General features: G+C 45.1%; 1 protein-coding gene across 2 annotated transcripts; it reads left to right on the top strand.

The window, feature by feature from the left end:
- Nucleotides 1–397: 397 nt before the first annotated feature.
- LOC135551740 (chromatin modification-related protein MEAF6) lies at nt 398–6,832 on the top strand. 2 transcript variants are annotated; one of them, XM_064982945.1, is made up of 8 exons: nt 398–639; nt 1,155–1,270; nt 1,374–1,461; nt 2,717–2,762; nt 2,897–3,086; nt 4,580–4,609; nt 5,414–5,447; nt 5,567–6,832. In XM_064982945.1, the coding sequence occupies exons 1-8, from the start codon at nt 550–552 to the stop codon at nt 5,579–5,581; spliced, it is 609 nt and encodes a 202-aa protein (XP_064839017.1). In that variant the 5' UTR covers nt 398–549; the 3' UTR covers nt 5,582–6,832. The 2 variants fall into 2 exon arrangements, with proteins under 2 accessions (XP_064839017.1, XP_064839018.1); XM_064982946.1 differs by lacking the exon at nt 4,580–4,609 and having other exon boundaries at nt 414–639.
- Nucleotides 6,833–23,668: the final 16,836 nt, after the last annotated feature.

A 23,668-nucleotide genomic window follows, 5' to 3' on the forward strand; every position in this document is an offset into this window, starting at 1 on the left:
GAGGAGAGTTTGTAATGTCACCAGTGCGTGACTTGGACTGAAATAGGTACCTGTAATCATTTTGGGTGCAGGTACTGTTCATGTTTACGTGCAGGAGCTTGAACTTCACAATACTTTTTTTATAGGAAGTACAGGAGCTCAAGCAGCAGAACACGTGAGGGGCTGCTGGTACCCAACTCAAGCAATGACTGCAACACCCTCATGCTGACTTGGTAGCAATTTGAATGGTAAATGTAGCCCGACTACGTTGACCAAATTCGCAAAGTGATCCTAGGATGCAACAAAAATTAATTAATTCACCACACTGTAAAGTTACTGTAGGCAGAAAACAAACTTCTGAGTGTGGGTACAGCGTTTCCGCATATGATCTGTTTCCACGACAGCGAGTACTCGGTGAAAGCAGAGCCGCAGGAGAAGAAAAAGCATTTGGCTCGTTTGCAAAACAAGCAAACGTGCCAGTCATCTAGCGCCCACTTGTGGTGAAAGTCTTTGCTTTTCCCTATTTTAACTCATCATTGAAGACGCTGTTTTGTTTTTCGGAGATTCATCATGGCGATGCATACGAAGGCGACACCGCCACAGATTCCCGACACTCGTCGGGAACTCTCGGAACTGGTCAAGAGGAAACAAGAACTTGCGGTAAGTTTATTAGCTGCTGTAGTTAGATACGTTTCCGTATGAGCAAATATTTTTGCTACATGCGTATTTGCTGCATCTTATGTTTAAGTTGCAAGGTAGCTTTTGCTAGTTAACTAGGCCGCACTGGCTATCCTAGCTAAGCTACTACGACTAGGCCTCGGCTCTCTACTCTGCCGGTAAATATTTGTTGCTCGCTGGCAAGATACTTTAGTTAACGATACCATTCTAATGAAACATTATAACATGTAAAAAAGTATATGCTTTTATTCAGCATCATACATCGGTATTGCATATTATATTTTTTTTACTAGATATATCAATGTTTATGTACAATGTCGTTGGAGTTAAGTAGTAACTTCCTTTGTCCACAAGGTGCAGTCAAACCCTACGTACTAATGCCCACATCACCATGGGCATGGCTGTGGTACTGTCTCTGGCTATATAGTAATTACACTTTCGGTCAGTTTCATACATTTGAAATGCAAAGTCTAATGCCTTTTACATAATTTCCACAGGAGACATTGGTGAACTTGGAAAGACAGATCTATGCATTTGAGGGCAGCTACTTGGAAGACACCCAGATGTATGGGAATATCATTAGAGGATGGGACAGATACCTCACCAACCAAAAGTAAGCAAGACATGGACCATGGCTACTCAGACATAAAGTGTTTATTGAATCGTCTTGCCTGTGTTTGTAATCTATTTACTCTGTTTTTGTATCGTTCTGTCAGAAATTCCAACAGCAAGACAGACCGAAGAAACCGAAAGTTTAAGGAGGCAGAGCGTCTGTTCAGCAAGTCTTCAGTCACTTCTGTAGCAGTGAGTGTCTCGCTCTATTTTCTGCCTGTCCTCAGTATTGTCCTAGGAGGCCATCGGCCCTCTCGGTATTGTCCTAGGAGGCCATTTATCTTCTCTGTATTGTCCTAGGAGGCCATCGGCCCTCTCGGTATTGTCCTAGGAGGCCATCGGTCCTCTCTGTATTGTCCTAGGAGGCCATCGGCCCTCTCGGTATTGTCCTAGGAGGCCATTTATCTTCTCTGTATTGTCCTAGGAGGCCATTTATCTTCTCTGTATTGTCCTAGGAGGCCATTTATCTTCTCTGTATTGTCCTAGGAGGCCATTTATCTTCTCAGTATTGTCCTAGGAGGCCATTTATCTTCTCTGTATTGTCCTAGGAGGCCATTTATCTTCTCTGTATTGTCCTAGGAGGCCATTTATCTTCTCTGTATTTTCCTAGGAGGCCATTTATCTTCTCAGTATTTTCCTAGGAGGCCATTTATCTTCTCTGTATTGTCCTAGGAGGCCATTTATCTTCTCAGTATTTTCCTAGGAGGCCATTTATCTTCTCTGTATTGTCCTAGGAGGCCATTTATCTTCTCTGTATTGTCCTAGGAGGCCATTTATCTTCTCTGTATTGTCCTAGGAGGCCATTTATCTTCTCTGTATTGTCCTAGGAGGCCATTTATCTTCTCAGTATTTTCCTAGGAGGCCATTTATCTTCTCTGTATTGTCCTAGGAGGCCATTTATCTTCTCTGTATTGTCCTAGGAGGCCATCGGTCCTCTCTGTATTGTCCTAGGAGGCCATCGGCCCTCTCGGTATTGTCCTAGGAGGCCATTTATCTTCTCTGTATTGTCCTAGGAGGCCATTTATCTTCTCAGTATTTTCCTAGGAGGCCATTTATCTTCTCTGTATTGTCCTAGGAGGCCATCGGTCCTCTCTGTATTGTCCTAGGAGGCCATTTATCTTCTCTGTATTGTCCTAGGAGGCCATCGGTCCTCTCTGTATTGTCCTAGGAGGCCATCGGCCCTCTCTGTATTGTCCTAGGAGGCCATCGGCCCTCTCTGTATTGTCCTAGGAGGCCATTTATCTTCTCTGTATTGTCCTAGGAGGCCATTTATCTTCTCTGTATTGTCCTAGGAGGCCATTTATCTTCTCTGTATTGTCCTAGGAGGCCATTTATCTTCTCTGTATTGTCCTAGGAGGCCATCGGTCCTCTCTGTATTGTCCTAGGAGGCCATCTATGATTGTAATAACGTGTAAATGCTGACCAACTGTTCGTCTTTGTTGAACAGGCTGTCTGTGCACTTGGCGGGATACCAGATCACATGAATGAAAAGCGTAAGTATATGAATCAGCCATCCCAAATTGACAAACTTTTGTTTGCCACAGTGCTTACTGAATGTAGCCTACTGGCATGTGAGGGAGTTGAGCTCCAAGATGGCATGCTGCTCTTCTGTCGTCTGGCCCTTCAGGTGAGCCCGGCAGTGGGACAGAGAGCGACACATCCCCAGACCTCCAGAACCAGGAGAACGAACCCAGTCAGGAGGACACGGAGGACGCAGATGGGGCACTGCAGGACCTCAAACCCCAAAAGGCTGCCTCGTCCTCCTCCGGAAGCCACCATGGGAGCCACAAGAAAAGGAAGAACAAGAACAGACACAGGTACTCGACCCTAAACGCAGTCGCTGGTCTAGACTAACTCCTAGGGCACGTTCAGCAGAACACAACGTTGTGGAACGTTCGGATAGAAATATGCATTGTAGATCAAACATGCCTCTCTGATCTGTAGAATATGGAATCAAAGTGGGTCTATTAACGTAATTTCTATCTGCAACCGGTGGCTACTGAACATGGCCCTGCTATCAATTCTGAAATATGTGCAAATGTATCTCTTGTTCGCAAGGTAACTTAAAACAAAAGTTGTCTGGGAGGGTCAGATTGATTGGCTGTACTACTGTATAAATGTCAGATTGATTGGCTGTACTACTGTATAAATGTCAGTTTGATTGGCTGTACTACTGTATAAACGTCAGGAGGGTCTGTTTGATTGGCTGTTCTACTGTATAAATGTCAGTTTGATTGGCTGTACTACTGTATAAACATCAGGAGGGTCTGTTTGATTGGCTGTACTACTGTATAAACGTCAGGAGGGTCTGTTTGATTGGCTTTTCTACTGTATAAACATCAGGAGGGTCTGTTTGATTGGCTGTTCTACTGTATAAACATCAGGAGGGTCTGTTTGATTGGCTGTACTACTGTATAAACGTCAGGAGGGTCTGTTTGATTGGCTGTACTACTGTATAAACATCAGGAGGGTCTGTTTGATTGGCTGTACTACTGTATAAACATCAGGAGGGTCTGTTTGATTGGCTGTATAAACATCTCTGTTTGACTGTATAAACATCAGGAGGGTCTGTTTGATTGGCTGTACTACTGTATAAACATCAGGAGGGTCTGTTTGATTGGCTGTTCTACTGTATAAACATCAGGAGGGTCTGTTTGATTGGCTGTTCTACTGTATAAACACCAGGAGGGTCTGTTTGATTGGCTGTACTACTGTATAAACGTCAGGAGGGTCTGTTTGATTGGCTGTTCTACTGTATAAACATCAGGAGGGTCTGTTTGATTGGCTGTACTACTGTATAAACATCAGGAGGGTCTGTTTGATTGGCTGTTCTACTGTATAAACACCAGGAGGGTCTGTTTGATTGGCTGTTCTACTGTATAAACACCAGGAGGGTCTGTTTGATTGGCTGTACTACTGTATAAACATCAGGAGGGTCTGTTTGATTGGCTGTTCTACTGTATAAACATCAGGAGGGTCTGTTTGATTGGCTGTTCTACTGGTTAATAGCAAGTGGCTTAGTCTGTTTTGTATTGGAGCTGGAATGTGAGGAGAAGTCAGAAACGATGCCAACTTTCCCAGCTGCGTAAACTCATCACACTGGTTCCGAGCCACATTGTGTTATGTTGTATGTAGCCTAATAAAACCACTGCATATTTAGACAAAATCATCTCAATAAGTTAAAATATTGTGGTGGCTCGTTGAATTATTAACAAGCCTGTATTTTCCAGATACAAAAGCATCCATTTAGAGTGAGTCAGGCTGGTGTACTAATTACTACTGCTCTCTACTTCCCCTAATGCTGCCCCAGCCCTTCTGCCATGTTTCATTATGACTTTGAGTAAGTCTCAAATTTTTACTTCCTGCTTCCTGTGGTGATACATGCTGGCTGTGTCCCAAATGGCACCCTATTCCCTATATAGTGCACTGCCTTTGACCAGATCTCTTTTGACCCATAGGGCTCTGGTCAAAAGTAGTGCACTATGTCAGGAATAGGGTGCCATTTGGGGGGGGACTACCCCTGCCTTCTCTGACCACATCCTGACGTTCCCACTCTCTCTCTCCCTCAGCTCTCCATCTGCTTCTGTCACGGTTAATGTGTCATCATAGAAAATCTATCATTACTACATGTCCAAATCTTTGTTTATATCCCAATTGGCATCCTATTCCCTATTTAGTGCACTACTTTTGATCAGGGCCCATATAGGAAATAGGTGGCCATTTGGGGACGCACACTTTATTTCTCAAATAATGCATTGTATCTAATAAAGTATTTGCACCTAGCTTCTGTAGACTCGACGCTAGATTCTGTAGTGTTTTGAGTCATAGGGGCATAAACACTACTTTAGAAGCTCAGTTTATTTCTTGACCCTGGTTTCATTCCATAAAGGTCCTGTTCCCTTAATCAAGTTATGAAAAATTCTGCTCTTCCTGCCAAAATGAGCTCACAGGTTGAGTAAAAACCCACATCTTTCAGCACATCCCAGGCTTTCATATGGTTCTTTAGTTGTCTCCTTGTGTGTTGCTTGGTCTCTTAGCTTGAGTAACTGTAGTGGTGCTTGTTGTCTCCATGGTTACTTGTGTTGTATTTAGTGAAACCTGAAAGACCTGTCGTAACTCTTGCTTTTTTTTTTTTTTTTTTTAGATTCGACATGAAGGTGAACAAAAAACCCAGAGCGGTAAGCTATTGGAATGTTATGTTGTCTTGAGCTTCCAATAAACCAATATGTGATTTAGAAATATATTTAAAAAAAAAAATGTTTTTAATTCTGTCGTCGACGTTATTGTTGTTCCACAGGACTATTCAACTTGATGAATGGGGATGTTAAGCACTTCAGACCAGAACTGGCCACACAGGAGAAGTCTTCAGTGAAGCAGAGAATCACTTCTCTGGGCTTTGTGAACTTTATATGCCTTATGTTAACTGACTTGGTTTCTGCTTTGTGTATATTGCATGAAATGTTGTCCCTCCCCACCTGCAACTAGAAATATTTGTGTTTCATGATTTTCCTGCAGAAAAGTACAAGGTGTGTAATTGCATGTTACTCAATACCCAGCTGGGGTTATTGTATAGTGTTGAACATTCTATGTTTATCATGTAACTTCACATTTTCCTCTGCTCTTCTTGTGACAAAAATAACAAGATTATATTTGTCGTTGTGTGGGTTTGTTAGCTCTAGAATATCCCAACTTCTGTTTTTTTGTTTTTGTTTTGTTTAGCATAAAATTGTAATAAAACATTGAAATTATAAATATTACTATATATAGTTTATGGTAAAAATCTAAATTTGTGAAGTTCTTGCCCACCAGGAGCATTGATAATGACTTGCTGTTAATCAAAATGTCATCTCTGTCTTTACTCTGCACTCTTCAGTGATCATATAGCAGGGGAATCAATAGGGAAGCTAGTTTATGACCAACAGGCCAACATCTGTGTCTGACGGCATCTACTGTCTGGTTTCATTGTGGCTTCTTCATGGCCCTGTTACCTGCCACGGTGCTCAGATGAGTCTCTGTCTCTCTCTCTCTCTCTGTCTCTCTCTCTGTCTCTCTCTCTGTCTGTCTCTCTGTCTGTCTCTTTGTCTCTCTCTTATTGTCTGAGTCTCAAATAGCTCCCTATTCCATTTATACGACACTACGTTTGATTGGTGAAGTTTCAGTGAGTTCATGGAAATTGTTTTAGTACTGTGTTCACCTTCAAACAGCTTTATTCTGACTCCCAAGTACGATTAAAATAACTCTGTTTACGCACAAAGATATGAAGTCATTATGACATTCCTACAGTGACCGTTTCAGAGATTTGAGTTTGATTTCTGAGCAGTGGCAGTTAAAGTGAACCAGGGGGCAACAGGCTGACAACACATGACCCATGCCATGTTGGGGAACAGTGTACTATATGCAGTTTAACTAGTAATTGAACTACATTTTACAGTAGGTTGGTGGTACTTGAACAAAATTCAAATCTTGGTACTGTTTTCAGTAGGTAACTTGTTTTGTTTGTTGTGTAGCTAACTACTGGAACTACACACTTTTGCAAAAGGAAAATAAAATGTGGTTGAAGTAGGCAATCATTTATTTTTCGGCATCATACCTGCGTAATTCTCACTTGAAACGTTGTATTGTGTTTAATAGGCTAAATTACACCTGTTGTTAACGTTTGATCCTAGTGCGATCTGTTCTTGGAATTTGTAGTCTTGACATTTTTAAGATATCGATATACTTTTTCACAAAGTAGTTTGGATGTAGTGAACTACTTTTTCAAAGCAACTTTAAGTAAACTAAATTTTTCTTAAGGGTATGTAAATGTTAGCTTGGAAATCTATATTTTAAAAGTAGCTTCTCCAACACTGGTCCCATGCTATTTCTAGAATGTTCCCTGTGTACGACCAGTACTGATCGGATGTGTACTATTGAAATAGTTTGGTGAATACATCAATCTGGATGATAACAATATAGTATTAGGTCTATTTAAAGTAGAAATGCTTATTAGTGAATACTTTATTGTCAGTATGCAATACCACATTCCTCCACTCTACTTCACAATGCGTGTTTGACAGTTTTATTTTTTTATTTTACTAGGCAAGTCAGTTAAGAACAAATTCTTATTTTCAATGACGGCCTAGGAACAGTGGGTTAACTGCCTGTTCAGGGGCAGAACGACAGATTTGTACCTTGTCAGCTCGGGGATTCAAACTTGCAACCTTTCGGTTACTAGTCCAATGCTCTAACCACTAGGCTACCCTGCCAGTACTCAAAGCATTGCCTTACATGTCTTTCAACCACAGGCTTTCCCGTATCATAAACAAAGTCCTACTCGCAGTCTGACTACTAGGACTATGAGTCATAAGTGGGTTGTTAAATCTGCCATCAATCTATCAAATGCACGGTTTATGCTGTTCTTTAATTCTCTGCAAGGCCAAAGATCCTCAGATGCATAGGGTGTTTGTCCTCCAAACCTATATTCTGCCATGCCGACAGTATGATGTCCCCAAGGCACACTTAAAGACCTTTACGACCCAAGCTTTTGGGCTTGGCTCATGGATATTCGTGCACATCCCAAATGGCACCCGATTCCCTATTTAGTACACTACTATAGCACCCTATTCCCTATTTAGAGCACTACTTTTGATCAGGACACATGGGCTCTGGTTAAAAGTAGTGCACTATATAGGGAATAGGGTGCCATTTGGGATACACATTGTATCTCCTCGGTAGTATTTAGAAGAGGTCATCCACTTTAAAAATCACACACCTCTCAGTTCTGTTATGGGCAGTACAGCAAAGGTTAGTCAGAACACTGACCTATTAATGATGTAGTGACTAGGACGTTAGTAACAGACCGTGTGTGTCTCCAATGGCACCCTATAACCTAAAGTACTACTTTTGACCAAAGCACTATTGGCCCTGGTCAAAAGCTGTGCACTATACAGGAGAGAGAGGGTGCCATTTGGGATGCAGTCTGAATGGTTCCAAGCATCATCTCACTGGAGAAACCCTGGCAAAGCCAAACTTCTGACAAGCAAGATGGAGAGGCTCTCTGGAATTACTCAATCTCTGTTTCACGCTGTTCTCTTGCCACACATTTTACAGTCACATTTCATTTGGAATGTACTTTAGAATTATATTTTATTTGTCCTCTCGTTGATGCTACTTGCCACAGTTAGGCCTACCACTCCCCTTGGATTTGGGTGTTGTTGTTGATGTGTGGAGGGATTTATGTCATAAAGATTTGGGGTTTTCTCTAACAAATTGTATCCTCTAGCTTTTACCCCAATCATAATCACTCGTAAAGAATAATGTTGCATTTTAAATGACATACTTCTTTCCATTCTCTACTAAACCAGTGTCTCCCCTCCCTGTCTCCTCCCATGTCTATTGCCATGGCATCTGACATGAGCAGCTTGTGATTAGAGCAAGTCACATTTCAGTCCATGATTCAGTCGTGTGTCATACTGTAGGTACAAAAGTTACTCAGTTCTACTGTAGCAATATGATCTGGCAGCTGTTTACTGTAGCAATATGATCTGGCAGCTGTTTACTGTAGCAATATGATCTGGCAGCTGTTTACTGTAGCAATATGATCTGGCAGCTGTTTACTGTAGCAATATGATCTGGCAGCTGTTTACTGTAGCAATATGATCTGGCAGCTGTTTACTGTAGCAATATGATCTGGCAGCTGTTTACTGTAGCAATATGATCTGGCAGCTGTTTACTGTAGCAATATGATCTGGCAGCTGTTTACTGTAGCAATATGATCTGGCGGCTGTTTACTGTAGCAATATGATCTGGCAGCTGTTTACTGTAGCAATATGATCTGGCAGCTGTTTACTGTAGCAATATGATCTGGCGGCTGTTTACTGTAGCAATATGATCTGGCAGCTGTTTACTGTAGCAATATTATCTGGCGCTTGTTTACTGTAGCAATATGATCTGGCGGTTGTTTACTGTAGCAATATGATCTGGCAGCTGTTTACTGTAGCAATATGATCTGGCGGTTGTTTACTGTAGCAATATGATCTGGCGGTTGTTTACTGTAGCAATATGATCTGGCAGCTGTTTACTGTAGCAATATGATCTGGCAGCTGTTTACTGTAGCAATATGATCTGGCAGCTGTTTACTGTAGCAATATGATCTGGCAGCTGTTTACTGTAGAAATTTTGATCTGGCGGCTGTTTACTGTAGCAATATGATCTGGCAGCTGTTTACTGTAGCAATATGATCTGGCAGCTGTTTACTGTAGCAATATGATCTGGCAGCTGTTTACTGTAGCAATATTATCTGGCGGCTGTTTACTGTAGCAATATGATCTGGCAGCTGTTTACTGTAGCAATATGATCTGGCAGCTGTTTACTGTAGCAATATGATCTGGCGGCTGTTTACTGTAGCAATATGATCTGGCAGCTGTTTACTGTAGCAATATGATCTGGCGGCTGTTTACTGTAGCAATATGATCTGGCAGCTGTTTACTGCTACATAAAAAAAATACATTCTGATCTGATCAATGGATTGTGTAAATGAGCTTGAAAAATACACATGTACTACATGGTCAGGGACAATTGTATTTAGATTCCAGACAGTTCAGGAAATTGAAGAATCCTGATGGAAATTCTGAGACTGAAATTGTCCTGGAACTAATGGCTTCCTCCAAGTGGCACTAAGTTGTATAATTGGGTCTAGTAGTGTACTCTCCCATGACAAACTTAACATAAGTGTTAGCCAAATGAAGTAGCTGGCCAGCGTGCACTTGAGATTTGATTCTGTGCTGTGAGGTTAATTCCAGTAGCCTACAGCATATTGTGCTGTATCCTGTTATAGACCCAGTGTATCATGTTAGGCCTGTATCTCAGTGATGTGAGGCCTGTATCACAGTGATGTGAGGCATGTATCTCAGTGATGTGAGGCCTGTATCACAGTGATGTGAGGCCTGTATCTCAGTGATGTGAGGCCTGTATCACAGTGATGTGAGGCCTGTATCTCAGTGATATGAGGCCTGTATCTCAGTGATGTAATGGCCTGTATCTCAGTGATGTAATGGCCTGTATCTCAGTGATGTGAGGCCTGTATCTCAGTAATGTGAGGCCTGTATCTCAGTGATGTGAGGCCTGTATCTCAGTGATGTGAGGCCTGTATCTCAGTGATGTGAGGCCTGTATCTCAGTGATGTGAGGCCTGTATCACAGTGATGTGAGGCCTGTATCTCAGTGATGTGAGGCCTGTATCACAGTGATGTGAGGCCTGTATCTCAGTGATATGAGGCCTGTATCTCAGTGATGTGAGGCCTGTATCTCAGTGATGTAATGGCCTGTATCTCAGTGATGTAATGGCCTGTATCTCAGTGATGTGAGGCCTGTATCTCAGTGATGTGAGGCCTGTATCTCAGTGATGTGAGGCCTGTATCTCAGTGATGTGAGGCCTGTATCTCAGTGATGTGAGGCCTGTATCTCAGTGATGTAATGGCCTGTATCTCAGTGATGTAATGGCCTGTATCTCAGTGATGTGAGGCCTGTATCTCAGTAATGTGAGGCCTGTATCTCAGTAATGTGAGGCCTGTATCACAGTGATGTGAGGCCTGTATCTCAGTGATGTAATGGCCTGTATCACAGTGATGTGAGGCCTGTATCTCAGTGATGTGAGGCCTGTATCTCAGTGATGTGAGGCCTGTATCACAGTGATGTGAGGCCTGTATCTCAGTGATGTGAGGCCTGTATCTCAGTGATGTAATGGCCTGTATCTCAGTGATGTGAGGCCTGTATCTCAGTGATGTGAGGCCTGTATCTCAGTGATGTAATGGCCTGTATCTCAGTGATGTGAGGCCTGTATCTCAGTGATGTAATGGCCTGTATCTCAGTGATGTGAGGCCTGTATCTCAGTGATGTAATGGCCTGTATCTCAGTGATGTGAGGCCTGTATCTCAGTGATGTAATGGCCTGTATCCCAGTGATATGAGGCCTGTATCTCAGTGATGTGATGGCCTGTAATCTCAGTGATGTGAGGCCTGTATCTCAGTAATGTGAGGCCTGTATCTCAGTGATGTGAGGCCTGTATCTCAGTAATGTGAGGCTTGTATCTCAGTGATGTGAGGCCTGTATCTCAGTGATGTAATGGCCTGTATCTCAGTGATGTGAGGCCTGTATCTCAGTGATGTAATGGCCTGTATCTCAGTGATGTGAGGCCTGTATCTCAGTGATGTAATGGCCTGTATCTCAGTGATGTGAGGCCTGTATCTCAGTGATGTAATGGCCTGTATCTCAGTGATGTGAGGCCTGTATCTCAGTGATGTGAGGCCTGTATCACAGTGATGTGAGGCCTGTATCTCAGTGATGTGAGGCCTGTATCTCAGTGATGTGAGGCCTGTATCACAGTGATGTGAGGCCTGTATCTCAGTAATGTGAGGCCTGTATCTCAGTGATGTGAGGCCTGTATCTCAGTAATGTGAGGCTTGTATCTCAGTGATGTGAGGCCTGTATCTCAGTGTTGTAATGGCCTGTATCTCAGTGATGTGATGGCCTGTGGGTGGTGATTTGTTTTGCAGCTGCCACCAGCAGAACTCTGTTGACTAGACATGCATCCCAAATGGCATCCTATTTCCTATACATTCCCTATAAAGTAGTGCGGTATATTGGGAATAGGGAGCCATATGGGATACATAGTAGTCTTCAATGGGGCCTGTTCACTGCTAGTCCCCAGTGCCAGATCTGATGCACAGATCTCAGTGGGTTGTGTGGCCCTGGCTGATAGTCCTTGTGGGACCAAACAGGGTCAGCCGTGTTCCAGGAGAAGTCATGGGAAAAGCTACATATAAAAACAACAGTGCCCTTGATTTAATAGATAGGCTTTTGTGTTCGCAGTTGGTGTTTCTAATATGGGTCCAAATGCATTATGGGAACAAATCAGTTTTGAATGAGAGTTGCATGATCTATGACACTGTTATGATCCACTGCTAAGACACCTGCGAATGATGCTATGCGTACGTATGGCTGGGACTATACAACGCGCCTCAGATTGAATCCCCACCTAAATCCTGATTATCTGTCCCCCCCATTTTTGACCGATGCGTATACACTGCATTAATCTGGGTGCTGATACTGGTCTGCTGGTCCCAGAGGGTGTATCCTCAAGCCCTTGTGAGGTCATAGGTTATAGCCCCTCACTTACTGTGAACCATAGTTTAATTTACTACAGACACACGGCTGCCGATCCTGTTATTAATGTGTGAACAGTGTTGTGTTTTGCTATTGACCCCAGTGACCAACAGATCTCATTTCAAAGAGATTATCCGGTACATTTGTACTGTGTCTTCGGAAAGTATTCAGACCCCTTGACTTTTTTACTCAAATACCACATTTACATACGTTTTCAGACTCTTTACTCAGTACTTTTTTGAATAACTTTTTTGCAGCGATTACAGCCTTGAGTCGTCTTCTTGGGTATGACACTACAAGCTTGGCACACGTGTATTTGGGGAGTTTCTCCCATTCTTCTCTGCAGATCCTCTCAAGCTCTATCCGGTTGGATGGTGAGCGTCGCTGGGCTTCTATTTTCAGGTCTCTCCAGAGATGTTCGATCGGGTTCAAGTCCAGGCTCTGGTTGAGCCACTCAAGGACATTCAGAAATGTCCCGAAGCCACTCCTGCGTTGTCTTAGCAGTGTGCTTAGGATCGTTGTCCTGGTGGAAGGTGAACCTTCCCCCAGTCTGAGGTCCTGAGCGCTCTGGAGAATGTTTTAATCAAGGATCTCTCTGTACTTTGCTCCGTTCATCTTTCCCTCAATCCTGACTAATCTCCCAGTCCCTGCCACTGAAAAACATCCGCACAGCATGATGCTGCCACCACCATGCTTCACCGTAGGGATGGTGCCAGGTTTCCTCCAGACGTGATGTTTGGCATTCAGGCCAAAGAGTTGAATCTTGGTTTCATCAGACCAGAGAATCTTGTTTCTCATGGTCTGAGAGTCCTTTTGGTGACTTTTGGCAAACTCCAAGCAGGCTGTCATGTGCCTTTTACTGAAGAGTGGTCTCCGTCTGGCCCCTCTATCATAAAGGCCTGATTGGTGGAGTGCTGCAGAGACGGTTGTCCTTCTGGAAGGACACCTTCCTGACCAAGGCCCTTCTCCCCCAATTGCTCAGTTTGGCTGGGCAGCCAGCTCTAGGAAGAGTCTTGGTTGTTCCAAACTTCTTCTATTTAAGAATGATGGAGGACCGTTAATGCTGCAGACATTTTTTATTTTTTATACCCTTCCCTAGATCAATTAATTGATGTGTAGATCACAATCCTGTCTCGGAGCTCTACGGACAATTCCTTTGACCTCATGGCTTGGTTTTTGCTCGGACATGCACTGTCATATGTGGGACCTTATATAGATAAAGTCGGTGCCTTTTCAAATCATGTCCAATCAATTGAATTTACCACAGGTGAACTCCAATCAAGTTATAGAAACATCTCAAGGATGATCAATGGGAACAGAATGCACCTGAGCTCAATTTCGAGTCTCATAGCAGGGTCTGAATACTTATGTAAATAAGTTATTTCTGTTTTATATTTTTAATACATTTGCAAAAATTTCAAAAAACCTGTTTTCAGTTTGTCATTATCGGGTATTTTGTGTAGATTGATGAGGAACATTTAAAAAAAAAAAATAGAATAAGGGTGTAATGTAACAAAATGTGGAAAGGGGGAAGGGGTCTGAATAGTTTACAAATGCCCTGTATGTGCAGATATGTGCACCACGTCATCGCTTTCTCTCTCTGCCCTGCTGTGGGTGCATCATGTGCATCTTGCTAGCTGTCACTCATATGGCAATGGGTTGAAGCTCATTGGTTGAACTTAAATTGCTAGGGGGCTGGTCCAAGTGTGGGAAAAGTTTGGGAAAATGGCACAGCACATCTTCCATAAGCAGGAGGTTTTAAAAGTTCCGGAGCATGTCTTCAACTGTTCTCTATGTACTTTTCTAAGGTACAAATGGAGAGTATGGGCTTTTCCATAGCGCCTTACAGTTTCCATAATGCCAAGGCTTTAGCAAGTAACTTATTTTGTGATAGAAATCCAAAACAATGGGTGTAAATATAGAGCCTGTTATGGAGTTTGAGGAAAATTACATTCCAGACTAAATAAAGATTCAATCAGCCTTCTGGGACAGTTTGCCTTTGTCCTCTGCTACAAAGCCTTTGTGTTGGTCTGCCTGAACCTTCACTGGATTCCAGGGAGTGGGCACTGGATTCCAGGGAGTGGGCACTGGATTCCAGGGAGTGGGCACTGGATTCCAGGGAGTGGGCACTGGATTCCAGGGAGCACTGGATTCCAGGGAGTGGGCACTGGATTCCAGGGAGTGGGCACTGGATTCCAGGGAGTGGGCACTGGATACCAGGGAGTGGGCACTGGATTCCAGGGAGTGGGCACTGGATTCCAGGGAGTGGGCACTGGATTCCAGGGAGTGGGCACTGGATTCCAGGGAGTGGGCACTGGATTCCAGGGAGTGGGCACTGGATTCCAGGGAGTGGGCACTGGATACCACCCTGGCCTGGCATCACATTGGCACCGCCACCCTGGCATGACCCTTGTAAAAATGATCCAATCTGTTCACACCGGGGGTTAAGTAAGGAAAGTATTCATGTGTAATGTACGCAGTAATCCAAAGGCTGTTCTCATTGGAAGACAACACACCTCAAAGAACCCTTACAAAGTGTTTATTTTGGCCCACCTTTACAAACAGTATTCTGACCCAATAGGGTTATTATTACAGTACATACTGGATTGGTCTAGAGTTGTAATATTACCGGTTACAATACAGCAAACAGAGGAAAGAAAGTGATAAAATAATACAAAGAAATATAATTGACTGTTTGATACTTTTTGATATAGCTGCAATAAAATACAGCTGTTATTAAGACACTATTTAGCTCAGACTGTGTGTGCATCATTAATGCCATATTTCAGCAGAGCTCAGGTCAGCTGCATTAATATGTAAGCTCCTTTAGGATACGAATAGTTAATGTATTCCTACAAGTGCTCTAGCGACTCCTGTGGCGGGCCGGGCGCATTGCACGTTGACACAGTCCCCAGGTGTACGGTGTTTCCTCCGACACATTGGTGCGGCTCGCTTCTGCGTTGTGGGCACTGTGTCAAGAAGCAGTGCGGCTTGGTTAGGTTGTGTTTCGGAGGACGCACGGCTCTCGACCTTCGTCTCTCTCAAGTCCGTAAGGGAGTTGCAGCGTTGAGACAAAACTGTAACTACCACTTGGATACCAAGAAATTGGGAAGAAAAAGGGGTAAAAAATATTTTGGGTAAAAAATAAGTGTTTACATTATAAATATATTTCAATGTGCTTTTTATGTTTGAAAATCAGTCTAACAACATAGACATACATGCAACACTGAAAAAAATGTGTATTATATATTTTAAGATATATACAGTATAGGTCAAAAGTTTGGACACACCCTACTCATTCAAGGGTTTTTCTTTATTTGTACTATTTTCTACATTGTAGAATAATAGTGAAGACATCAAAACTATGAAATAACACATATGGAATCATGTAGAAACCAAAAAAGTGTTAAACAAATCAAAATATATTTTATATTTGAGATTCTTCAAAGTATCCACCCTTTGCCTTGATGACAACTTTACACACTCTTGTCATTCTCTCAACCAGCTTCATGAGGTAGTCACCTGGAATGCATTTCAATTAACATGTGTGCCTTGCTAAAAGTTGTGGAATTTCTATTCTTCTTAATGCGTTTCAGCCAATCAGTTGTGCTGTGACAAGGTATGGGTGATATACAGAAAATAGCTGTCTCGCCCTGACCTTAGAGATCCTTTTTATGTCTCTATTTTGGTTTGGTCAGGGCGTGAGTTGGGGTGGGCATTCTGTTTTGTGTTCTATGTTTTCTTTTTCTGTGTGTTTGGCCGGGTGTGGGTCTCAATCAGAGGCAGCTGTCTATCGTTGTCTCTGATTGAGAACCATACTTCGGTAGCCTTTTTCCACCTGTGTTTTGTGGGTAGTTATTTTCTGTTTTGTGTGTCTGCACCAGACAGAACTGTTTCTTTTGTGCCGCGTTGTTATGTTTTGTTCTAGTGTTCAGTTTGATTAAAAATCATCAACGCGTACCACGCTGCACCTTGGTCCTCTCCTTCAAACAGCCGTTACAATAGCCCTACTTGGCAAAAGACCAAGTCCATATTATCGCAAGAACAGCTCAAATAAGCAAAGAGAAACAACAGTCTATCATTACTTTCAGACGTGGTCATTCAAACTTGGAAAATGTCAAGATATTTGAAAGTTTCATGTGCAGTCGCAAAAACCATCAAGGGCTATGATGAAACTGGCTCTCATGAGGACCGCTACAGGAAAGGAAGACCCAGAGTTAACTCTGCTCTATAGGATAAGTTCATTAGAGTTACCTGCCTCATAAATTGTAGCCCAATAAATGCTTCACGGAGTTCAAGTAATAGACACATCTCAAAATCAACTGTTCAGAGGAGACTGCGTGAATCAGGCCTTCATGGTCGAATTGCTGCAAAGAAATCACTGCTAAAGGACACCATTAACAAGAAAAGACGTGATTGGGCCAAGAAACACGAGCAATGGATATTAGACTGGTGGAAACCTGTCCTTTGGTCTGATGAGTCCAAATTTGAGATTTTTGTTTCCAACCGCCGTGTCTTTGTGAGACGCAGAGTAGCTGACCGGATGATCTCTGCATGTGTGGTTCCCACAGTGAAGCATGTAGGAGGAGGTGAGATGGTGCTTTGCTGGTGACCCTGTGTGTGATTTATTTAGAATTCAAGGCACACTTAACCAGCATGGCTACCACAGCATTCTGCAGCGATAGCATCCTGCATTATACTACGTTCTTTTGTTCCATTGACTACGTTGGAAGAGGATTTATGCCATTCCTGTTTTTATTAAAGAACTCTGTTTTCTGTTAAAACCGCGTTTGGGTCTTCACTCAAGTTCATAACAGAAGAATCAGACCAGAATGGACCCAGCGGCTCCGGACCCTTTTCACTCCGCCGTCGAGATCCAGGGAGCGTGCTAGGCAGACACGAGGAGGAATTGTCTGCTGCTCAACATGCCGTTGAGACCCTGGCCGTCCAAGTCTCCGACCTCACAAGACAGGTTCACCAACTCCACCTCGATCCACCGCCCACTTCCAGGGTTTCCGAGTCTCCGGAGCCCAGGATCAACAACCCGCCGTGTTACTCTGGGAGCCCACTGAGTGCCGCTCATTCCTCACTCAGTGTGATGTGGTGTTCTCTCTCCAGCCCAGCACCTACTCCAGGAGCGCAGCCCGCATCGCCTACGTCATTTCTCTCCTTACCGGACGGGCGCGTGAGTGGGGCACGGCAGTCTGGGAGGCGAGGCTGAGTGTATTAACCAGTATCAGGACTTTAAGGAGGAGATGATACGGGTTTTTGACCGTTCTGTTTTTTGGCGAGGAGGCTTCCAGGGCCCTGTCTTCCCTATGTCAGGGGAATAGATCCATAACGGATTATTCTATTGAGTTTCGCACTCTCGCTGCCTCTAGTGACTGGAACGAGCCGGCTTTGCTCGCTCGTTTTCTGGAGGGTCTCCACGTCGAGGTTAAGGATGAGATCCTCTCCCGGGAGGTTCCTTCCAGTCTGGACTCCTTAATAGCTCTCGCTATTCGCATAGAGCGACGGATTGATCTTGTCGCGAGCTCGTGGAAGGAGCTCACGTTCTCCGTTGCTTCCCCTCTCCACATCACTGCCACCTGCCGCATCACTGCCACCCTCCTCCGCCGGCTCGGATGCTGAGCCTATGCAGCTGGGGGTATTCGCATCTCGGCCAAGGAGAGGAACGGAGAATCACCAATCGCCTCTGTCTCTACTGCGGCTCCGCTGGTCATTTTGTCACCTCATGTCCAGTAAAAGCCAGAGCTCATCAGTAAGAGGAGGGCTACTGGTAGCGCAACTTCTCAGGCCTCTCCTTCTGGATCACGCACTACCTTTCCGGTCCATCTCCGCTGGCCCGGTTCATCTGCTTCCTGCAGTGCCTTGATAGACTCTGGGGCGGAGGGCTGTTTTATGGACGAGACCTGGGCTCGGGAACATGACATTCCTCTCAGACAGTTAGGGAGCCCAGGGCCTTGTTCGCTTTAGATGGTAGTTCTCTCCCCAAGATTCAGCGTGAGACGCTGCCTTTAACCCTCACTGTCTCTGGTAATCATAGCGAAACCATTTCTTTTTTAATTTTTCGTTCACCTTTTACACCTGTTGTTTTGGGTCATCCCTGGCTAGTGCGCCATAACCCTTCTATTAATTGGTCTAGTAATACTATCCTATCCTGGAATGTTTCTTGTCATGTGACCTGTTTAATGTCTGCTATCCCTCCTGTTTCCTCTGTCTCTTCTTCACAGGAGGAGCCTGGCGATTTGACAGGGGTGCCGGAGGAGTATCACGATCTGCGCACGGTGTTCAGTCGTTCCAAGGCCACTTCTCTCCTCCACACCGGTCGTATGACTGTAGTATTGATCTCCTTCCGGGAACTACTCCCCCGGGGTAGATTATACTCTCTGTCGGCTCCCGAACGTAAGGCTCTCGAGGATTATTTGTCGGTTTCGCTCGACGCGGTACCATAGTCTCCTCCTCCTCCTCTCCCGCCGGAGCGGGGTTTTGTTCAGAAGAAGGACGGGTCCCTGCGCCCATGCGTGGATTATCGAGGCTGAATGACATAACAGTTAAGAATCGTTATCCGCTTCCTCTTATGTCTTCAGCCTTCGAGATCCTGCAGGGAGCCAGGTTTTCACCAAATTGGACCTTCGTAACGCCTACCATCTCGTGCGCATCAGGGAGGGGACGAGTGGAAGACGGCGTTTAACACTCCGTTAGGGCACTTTGAATACCGGGTTCTTCCTTTCGGCCTCGTTAACGCTCCAGCTGTCTTTCAGGCACTAGTTAACGACGTCCTGAGAGACATGCTGAACATTTTTGTTTTCGTTTACATGGACGATATCCTGATTTTTTCACCGTCTCTCTCGATTCATGTTCAGCACGTGCGGCGCGTCCTCCAGCGCCTTTTGGAGAACTGTCTTTATGTGAAGGCTGAGAAGTGCACTTTTCATGCCGCCTCTGTCCCTTTTCTCGGTTCCGTTATTTCCGCTGAGGGCATTAAGATGGATCCCGCTAAGGTCCAGGCTGTCATTGATTGGCCCGTTCCTAAGTCACGCGTCGAGCTGCAGCGCTTTCTGGGCTTCGCTAATTTCTACCGTCGTTTCATCCGTAATTTCGGTCAGGTGGCAGCTCCTCTCACAGCCCTTACTTCTGTTAAGACGTGCTTTAAGTGGTCAGTTTCCGCCCAGGGAGCTTTTGATCTTCTTAAGAATCGTTTTACATCCGCACCTATTCTTGTTACACCTGACATCTCTAGACAGTTTGTTGTTGAGGTTGACGCGTCAGAGGTGGGCGTGGGAGCCATTCTTTCTCAGCGCTCTCTCTCTGACGGCAAGGTCCATCCTTGCGCGTTTTCTCTCATCGCTTATCGCCGTCAGAACGTAACTATGATGTTGGTAATCGCGAACTGCTCGCCATCCGCTTAGCCCCTAGGCGAATGGCGACAGTGGTTGGAGAGGCGACCGTTCCTTTTGTCGTTTGGACTGACCATAGGAACCTTGAGTACATCCGTTCAGCCAAGCGACTTAATGCGCGTCAGGCTCGTTGGGCTCTGTTTTTCGCTCGTTTCGAGTTTGTTATTTCTTATCGTCCGGGCTCAAAAAACACCAAACCTGATGCTTTATCTCGTCTCTTCAGTTCTTCTGAGGTCTCCACCGACCCGATGGGATTCTCCCTGAGGGGCGTGTTGTCGGGTTGACTGTCTGGGGAATTGAGAGGCAGGTAAAGCAAGCACTCGCTCACACTCCGTCGCCGCGAGCTTGTCCTAGGAACCTTCTGTTCGTTCCCGTTCCTACTCGTCCGGCCGTTCTTCAGTGGGCCCACTCTGCCAAGTTAGCCGGCCACCCCGGCGTTCGGGGTACGCTTCGCTTCCATTCGCCAGCGTTTCTGGTGGCCCACTCGGGAACGTGACGCGCGTCGATTTGTCGCCGCTTGTTCGGTCTGCGCGCAGACTAAATCTGGGAACTCTCCTCCTCCTGCCGGCCGTCTCAGACCGCTTCCCATTCCCTCTCGACCGTGGTCTCACATCGCTTTAGATTTTATCACCGGACTGCCTTCATCAGCAGGGAAGACAGTTATTCTTACGGTTGTCGATAGATTCTCTAAGGCGGCTCATTTCATTCCTCTCGATAAGCTCCCTTCTGCTAAGGAGACGGCTCAGATCATTATCGAGAATGTTTTCCCGGTTCATGGCCTTCCGTCTGGCGTCGTTTCCGACAGAGGTCCGCAGTTCACGTCTCAATTTTGGAGGGAGTTTTGCCGTTTGATTGGGGCTTCCGTCAGTCTCTCGTCCGGCTTTCATCCCCAGTCTAACGGTCAAGCCGAACGGGCCAATCAGACTGTTGGTCGCATTTTACGCAGTCTTTCTTTTCGTAACCCTGCGTCTTGGTCAGAACAGCAACCCTGGGCAGAGTACGCCCACAACTCGCTTCCCTCGTCTGCTACCGGTCTATCCCCTTTTCAGTGTAGCCTCGGGTACCAGCCTCCGCTGTTCTCATCTCAGCTCGCCGAGTCCTGCGTCCCCTCCGCTCAGGTTTTGTCCAGCGTTGCGGCGCACCTGGAAGGGGTCAGGTCGGCACTTTGCCGTAATAGGGCGCAGACTGTGAGGGCCGCTAATAAGCGTAGGACCAAGAGTCCTAGATATTGTTGCGGTCAGAGAGTATGGCTCTCCACTCAGAACCTTCCCCTTAAGACAGCTTCTCGCAAGTTGGCCCCGCGGTTCATTGGTCCGTTCCGTATTTCCCAGGTCATTAATCCTGTCGCTGTCGACTTCTTCTCCCCGCTATCTTCGTCGCGTTCACCCGGTCTTCCATGTCTCCTGTGTTAAGCCCGTTCTTCGCGCCCCGCTCGTCCCTCCCCCCATCCTTGTCGAGGCGCACCCATCTACAGGGTTCGTAAGATTTTGGACATGCGCCCTCGGGGCCGTGGTCATCAGTACCTAGTGGATTGGGAGGGGTACGGTCCTGAGGAGAGGAGTTGGGTTCCCTCTCGGGACGTGCTGGACCGTTCGCTGATCGATGATTTCCTCCGTTGCCGCCAGGTTTCCTCCTCGAGTGCGCCAGGAGCGCTCGGTGAGTGGGGGTACTGTCATGTCTTGTTATGTCTGTTCCTGTCCTTTCTCTTCATTCTCTCTCTCTGCTGGTCTTTTTAGGTTACCTTCTCTGTCTCTCATCCCTCAGCTGTTCTACATTTCCCCCTAACTAGCTCATTCTCTCTTTCCCCACCTGTTCTCTCTTCCCCCTCTGATTAGGTCTCTATTTCTTTCTCTGTTCCTGCTACTTTCAGTGTCTGATTCTTGTTTGTGTTTTTTGATGCCAGAAGCAAGCTGTCGTCTCGTTTGCTTCCACCTTGTCCTGTCCTGTCGGAGTCTGCATGGCAGGTGCATCCTGCATTATACTACGTTCTTTTGTTCCATTAACTACGTTGGAAGAGGATTTATGCCATTCCTGTTTTTTATTAAAGAACTCTGTTTTCTGTTAAAACCGCGTTTGGGTCTTCACTCAAGTTCATAACACCATCCCATCTGATTTGAGCTTAGTGGATAATCATTTGTTTTTCAACAGGACAATGACCCAAAACACACCTCCAGGCTGTGTAATGGCTATTTGACCAAGAAGGAGAGTGATGGAGTGCTGCATCAGATGACCTGGCCTCCACAATCACTCGACCTCAACCAATTGAGATGGTTTAGGATGAGTTGGACCGGAGAGTGAAGGAAAAGCAGCCAACAAGTGCTCAGCATATGTGGGAACTTCAAGACTGTTGGAAAATGGCACCCCAAATGGCACCCTATTTCCTCCTGTACTCCCTGTTCACCCACGACTGCGTGGCCACGCACGCCTCCAACTCAATCATCAAGTTTGCGGACGACACAACAGTGGTAGGCTTGATTACCAACAACGACGAGACGGCCTACAGGGAGGAGGTGAGGGCCCTCGGAGTGTGGTGTCAGGAAAATAACCTCACACTCAACGTCAACAAAACAGAGGAGATGATTGTGGACTTCAGGAAACAGCAGAGGAACACCCCCTATCCACATCGATGGAACAGTAGTGGAGAGAGTAGCAAGTTTTAAGTTCTCGGCATACATCACAGACAAACTGAATTGGTCCACTCACACAGACAGCATCGTGAAGAAGGCGCAGCAGCGCCTCTTCAACCTCAGGAGGCTGAAGAAATTCGGCTTGTCACCAAAAGCACTCACAAACTTCTACAGAGGCACAATCGATAGCATCCTGGCGGGCTGTATCACCGCCTGGTACGGCAACAGCTCCGCCCTCAACCGTAAGGCTCTCCAGAGGATAGTGAGGTCTGCACAACGCATCATCGGGGGCAAACTACCTGCCCTCCAGGACACCTACACCACCCGATGTTACAGGAAGGCCATAAAGATCATCAAGGACATCTACCACCCGAGCCACTGCCTGTTCACCCCGCTATCATCCAGAAGGCGAGGTCAGTACAGGTGCATCAAAGCTGGGACTGAGAGACTGAAAAACAGCTTCTATCTCAAGGCCATCAGACTGTTAAACAGCCACCACTAACATTGAGTGGCTGCTGCCTACTGACACTGCCTCAACTCCAGCCACTTTAATATTGGGAATTGATGGGAAATGTTGTAAATATATCACTAGCCACTTTAAACAATGCTACCTTATATAATGTTACTTACCCTACATTATTCATCTCATATGCATACGTATATACTGTACTCTATATCATCGACTGCATCCTTATGTAATACATGTATCACTAGCCACTTTAACTATGCCACTTTGTTTACATACTCATCTCACATGTATATACTGTACTCGATACCATCTACTGTATCTTGCCTATGCTGCTCTGTATCATCACTCATTCATATATCCTTATGTACATATTCTTTATCCCCTTACACTGTGTATAAGACAGTAGTTTAGGAATTGTTAGTTAGATTACTTGTTGGTTATTACTGCATTGTCGGAACTAGAAGCACAAGCATTTCGCTACACTCGCATTAACATCTGCTAACCATGTGTATGTGACAAATAAAATGTGATTTGATTTGAAAAGCATTCCTCATGAAGCTGGTTGAGAGAATGCCAAGAGTGTGCAATGCTGTCATCAAGGAAAAGGGTGGCAACTTTGAAGAATCTCAAATATTAAATATTTTGATTTGTTTATTCCATCTCTGTGTTATTTCATAGTTTTGATGTCTTCACTATTATTCTACAATGTATAAAATAGTATAAAAATAAGGAAAAACCCTTGAATGAGTAGGTCGACAAAAG

This window comes from Oncorhynchus masou, chromosome 13, assembly GCF_036934945.1.
Source record: "Oncorhynchus masou masou isolate Uvic2021 chromosome 13, UVic_Omas_1.1, whole genome shotgun sequence".
NCBI classification, from domain to species: Eukaryota; Metazoa; Chordata; class Actinopteri; order Salmoniformes; family Salmonidae; genus Oncorhynchus; species Oncorhynchus masou.

Coding starts and splice junctions, on each gene's coding strand:
- LOC135551740 (XM_064982945.1), top strand. CDS start 550: ATGGCGATGCATACGAAGGCGACACCGCCACAGATTCCCGACACTCGT. Junction 2,763..2,896: donor AGATCACATGAATGAAAAGC/GTAAGTATATGA, acceptor CTGGCCCTTCAG/GTGAGCCCGGCAGTGGGACA. Junction 4,610..5,413: donor ATGTTTCATTATGACTTTGA/GTAAGTCTCAAA, acceptor TTTTTTTTTTAG/ATTCGACATGAAGGTGAACA.